This window comes from Melospiza melodia, chromosome 2 (genome assembly GCF_035770615.1).
Source record: "Melospiza melodia melodia isolate bMelMel2 chromosome 2, bMelMel2.pri, whole genome shotgun sequence".
NCBI classification, from domain to species: Eukaryota; Metazoa; Chordata; class Aves; order Passeriformes; family Passerellidae; genus Melospiza; species Melospiza melodia.
This window is the reverse complement of record NC_086195.1, coordinates 73,530,324-73,534,865: the sequence shown is the minus strand read 5'-3', so window position 1 is coordinate 73,534,865 and position 4,542 is coordinate 73,530,324. Positions and strand designations below refer to the sequence as shown.

The 4,542-nt window shown below is 45.4% G+C and overlaps 1 protein-coding gene across 1 annotated transcript in view; it reads right to left on the bottom strand.

Annotated features, from left to right (window-relative positions):
* Window positions 1-2,784: 2,784 nt before the first annotated feature.
* The window catches only part of HEPHL1 (hephaestin like 1), a 33,750-nt gene continuing 31,992 nt past the window's right edge, over window positions 2,785-4,542 (bottom strand). Inside the window, exon 20 of the mRNA XM_063150456.1 lies at window positions 2,785-4,478. Coding sequence (XP_063006526.1) covers window positions 4,276-4,478 — 203 coding nt within the window. The 3' untranslated portion in view covers window positions 2,785-4,275. The remainder of the gene's footprint in view (window positions 4,479-4,542) is intronic.

The window sequence follows — 4,542 nt, the reverse complement described above, 5'->3', positions numbered from 1 at the left end:
CCGGGCTGCCCGCGGCTGGGCCGGGTCAGGCTGGGCCGGCCCCGCCCGGCTCGGCTCGGGAACGCCCCCGCAGCCCGGCCCGGCCCGCCCGCAGAGGGCGGGGGGCGCGGAGCGGCGCCCTGCGGGTCGGGAGCGGAGCTGCGGCAGTGCCAGGAGCGCTGGGGGGCGCGGAATCGCAGAATGGCCGGGCTTAGAAAGAACTTTAAAGATCGTATATTTCCAGCCCCGCTGTGTGCAGGAGCGCCCTGCCTGACCCTAAACACCACCAGGGATGGAGCATCCACAGCTTCTCTGGGCAAGCTGTGCCACCTGTGCCCCCATCCTCACAATAAAGAATTTCTTCATAAAATCTATTCTAAACTCACCCTCGTTGAGTTTAAAGCCATTCCTCTTTCTTCTATCACTGCATGTCCTTGTAAAGTGTCATTCTCCCTCTGAGTCCCCCTAGGTCCTAGAAGGTCACAGTGAGATCTGTGTAGAGCCTTGTCTTCTCTGGGCTGAACTCTCTCAGTCTGTCTTCTAGAATAGTTGCTCCAGCCCTTGCATGGAGCATCCTTGTGGCCTCCTCTGGATGTGCTGTAGCATGTCCATGTCTTTCTTCTTTCTTGTGTTGGGAGCCCCAGAGCACACAGCACTCCAGGTGGGTGTCAACAGACCGAAGCAGAGGGGCAGAGTCACTTTGCTTGTCCTGCTGGCCACACTCTTTCTGATGAGGCAGCCCATGATGAGGTTAGCTTTCTGCATTCTGAGCAGTTTGTTCATGTCCAGATTTTCATCCACAAGAACCCCCAATGAGGGCGGCTCTCCGTGGGTTCTCCCAGCCTGTACTCATGTCTGTGGATGCCTCAACGCAGGTACAGTGTTTGAAAGGAGACTCCTTGCTTCAAGTTTGTGCCCATCAGCTCAGGTCATCTCACCAGGCACTGACAAGAACAACCTGACTCTGTCCATGCTACTCCTCCCTCAGCTGTTTGCACACACTGTGGAGAGCCCCTGAGGCACTTTCCCCAGGCTGGTGAGCCCCAGCTCTCTCAGCACTCATGACCCCACCGCAGTCTGACAGGTGCTCCAAGCCCCTAACCTGCCCAGCATCATGTACTGTGGGAGTTTCCCCACCCATAATGTTTGATCACTGCTTTTCAGGTCAATTTTTTGGGGTAGTCACTGGGGTGCCTTCACCTTTAATAACCCTTAATTTGTTTGCCCCTCTGTACTTTTCCTGTTGGTTTCTGGACCTCTGTGAGCTTGGAGAATCCTCAGCCCAGGAGTCACAGAAGAAGTCACATGTCCACTCCATGTAGAGCCACTTCCTGTGTTGTGCTTTCGTGTAACACTCCCCCAGCTCACTGCTTTCTGCAAAAAGGACAAAATATTCCCTCCTCCACTCAAATTCCCCTTTATTAAACTGATGTCCTATCTGCTTTCAATTGCCTTTCCTATTTTTTTCCAAGCCATAAGCCAAGGAAATTACCCTTCATATGGAAACTGTTCTACAGTACCGATTCCTCTTCTTGTTCTTTTTGTGCTGCCCTTGTGCTGCTTTGCTGGATGAGGCCAGGAGATTTGACTCATGCTGTGTACAAGATGCAGGTGCCCTAGACATATATGTAATGGGACAAAGTGGTTTTCTGTTTTGCTCTATTCTTAATTTGTACTGATTCCTAATATTTAATTGCCTTTCTGCCCACTGAACAACATTGGAGCTAATGTTGTCATTAAAGTATTACAAATCAGATCCCATTTCAGAGATGTTTAGACAGTATGATAGACATAAGGGTAGGACTGCTTTTTTCCCCATGTAGTACTGTAAATGTGTCAGTAATAAATTTTTTTCTTTTTTTTCACTGATTTTTCAGGCTACATGTGCTTGTCACTCAACTTGTCCACTCTTTTTCACAACACTTTGATAAAATAGTGAAAAGCAAGGACAAGCATGTCATGTAGCACCCCATGAGTGACTTTCAACATGAAATCTGACCACTTTTCACTGCCTTTTAACCAGTTATTTAACTTCCATGGACTCCTCATCCCATGGTGATTTCATTTCCTCAAGAAACTTTAGGACCTTCTCAAAAATCTTATGGAAATGTAAGCAGGTTATATTCATCCATGTTTCTTACCTATGCACTGAGTCCTTCAAAAACCTTCCTAAGGCACAATTTTCTTGTGGGGGGGGAAAAAAAGAAAGTATAAACTCTTCCATGTTCTCTTCTGTTCCTTTGGACACTTTCCTGGTTTTGTTTTTAGAACAGTTTCAAGCAGCTCCCATTGTGCGGCTGACAGAGCTTTTAGTCCTCTGGAAAGTTTTTAAAGATTGACCTTGTCACCTTTCAAGCTTTTGAATTTAGGACAGTTCCCAGCTGCTACCCCACTTTATAATCCAGATTTTTCATACTTGAGGGCCTGTAGCATTCCATGGAAAACATCCCTGCCTTGGTGACTTGATCAGTCCATTTTGTTGCTTAACTCTGTTCCTGCTGGTGCTTCAGCCCAGCACAGATGCTGTCCTTCAACACAGGTGTCAGGGCACAGCTGGCACAGGGCTGCCTGCGCCAGGCAGGCAATGGTACACTTGCTGCTTTACACTTCTTGTGATGTTTCATGATCCCTGTGGCAGGCTGTGTCCCCTGGTCTGGCAGCAGCAATGTCCTGCGGCCCTTTGGAGCCTTCGTTCTGCTTTCACAGCCACTGTCCAGCTGAGGAGCAGGACAGAGGAAATGAACTGGGCCAGAAGGTTCATACAAATAGCTGGGGTTTTTTATTATCAGTGTAATCACTTTGGCAAACTAGTTTCTACAGTCAAAACATACTTATGATTCTTTCTAAAACAGCAGGTGCATTAGCTACCCTAGAAGTGAAGTACCAAATAATTTCCTTTTGTAATAGTGCATTTTGAGTGAAAGGCTTTAATTTTATATGTACACAGAGAGCTAAAGTTCTGCACAGACAGTATTTTTGCACAGAACAGGAGACCCCAATGTTAAAGTTTACAGGACAGGAAGATGAAAATACCTGTATTTGCCAGCTCAAATTGGAGTTTTTGAGTTGTTGATTGATATGATGTAAAATCTATAAGGGCTCAGTCCTGCATTTCTACTTCATGTGTGTGCTTTCAAATGAGGAAAACAAAGAAATTACTGAGAACCTTCAACATATTGTTTGACTGGACATCAATGAAGGACACATATAAGCTACAATAAGAGCGTTGCACAGTAAAATTTCCTACCTTTGAATACATTTTAAAGTACAGGAGTGGAAAAAATAAAATTTAAAAAAGTCAAACTAGCAATTTGAATTTACATTCAAAATCAAATTTGTGTAAACAGTTTTACAAAGGTTTTTGTCCCAGAATTCCTCTGCTAGAGCTATAGCAGGCATGAGCAGGCAAGAATAAACACAACCTAACAAAACATTGGCTATAAACATTCAAGTATCACTAAATGTGTCCTGATTCTGTCTGTCTGCCTCGCAGAGCACAAAGATCATCCTCCTGATGACTTCATTCAGGCTGGGAGAGAGGTGCTGCTCAGTGCAAAGAAGAGGTACAGAATCAGGACCATAACAAGCAGCATTTACAAAGTAAATTAATCTCTTGGAGGTTGTTCAGAATTAGATTTTTAGAGATAAATAAAAGTTGTTAGAAACTAATGGCAGGGGCACTGCTGAACCCTTCAGGTGCTAAAATTTATTTGTAGGTCTTCAAAAACCTTCGTCCCCAGGGCGAAGTTTCCTCATTTAACAAGGGAAAAAAGAAAGAGACAATCACTTGAATGGTGGTGAATTCATTGAGCCAGACTTTGGGAAACTGCAGGGACCTGGAGGTTTGCAGCTGCTCCTTCAGAGGATGACAGCTTAAGCCAGTCCCTGGTGGTGTTTATTTTCTAGTGTGAACCCAGAGTTTCTGCACAGAGCACATGGATGCCATTCTGCCTGCTCCTCACTCCTGTGAAAACCCAGTGGATGCTGCTCTGCTTGGCTGCCAGATTGGATCTTGGACAGAGCTCATCTGAACCCAGAGGAGTGGAAATGGTGATGGGTGGTACCTGGCTCTTGGAGCTGAGCTCTACAGCTCATGTTCCCTCTTGTGAGCACTGGCCATGGGGTGGGACTGTCAGCATATGCCCTGCTCCAGTTTTATTAGCAGCATGTTGCCTGGCAGTGTTAGGTTTATGGTTGGACTCAGTGATCTTAGAGGTGTTCTCCAAACTTAAAGGTTTTATGGTTCTATGTTGTGAAATCCAGTGAGTGCCTGTGAATGATATTAAAAGTGGGAATTTACAGGGAATCTGCCAGAAGTGCACTTTTATCATCCAGAGCTGTGTAATGGATTCTATTTCCTTGGCGGGTGACGAAGCAGAAGAAGATTAATGCTGTTGACAGTAGAACAAGTCCAATGCAAAAAAAAGCTGCGAATATCAGGCTGGCTTCTCCAGGACTCAAAGTTTTGCCGAAAAATTTGCCCACTTTGTTGTCATAATCTGTTAAAAGAGAGTTGTTAATGAGAAATCTGCACATGAATCTGAAGAGTTTTAAATGGCATTT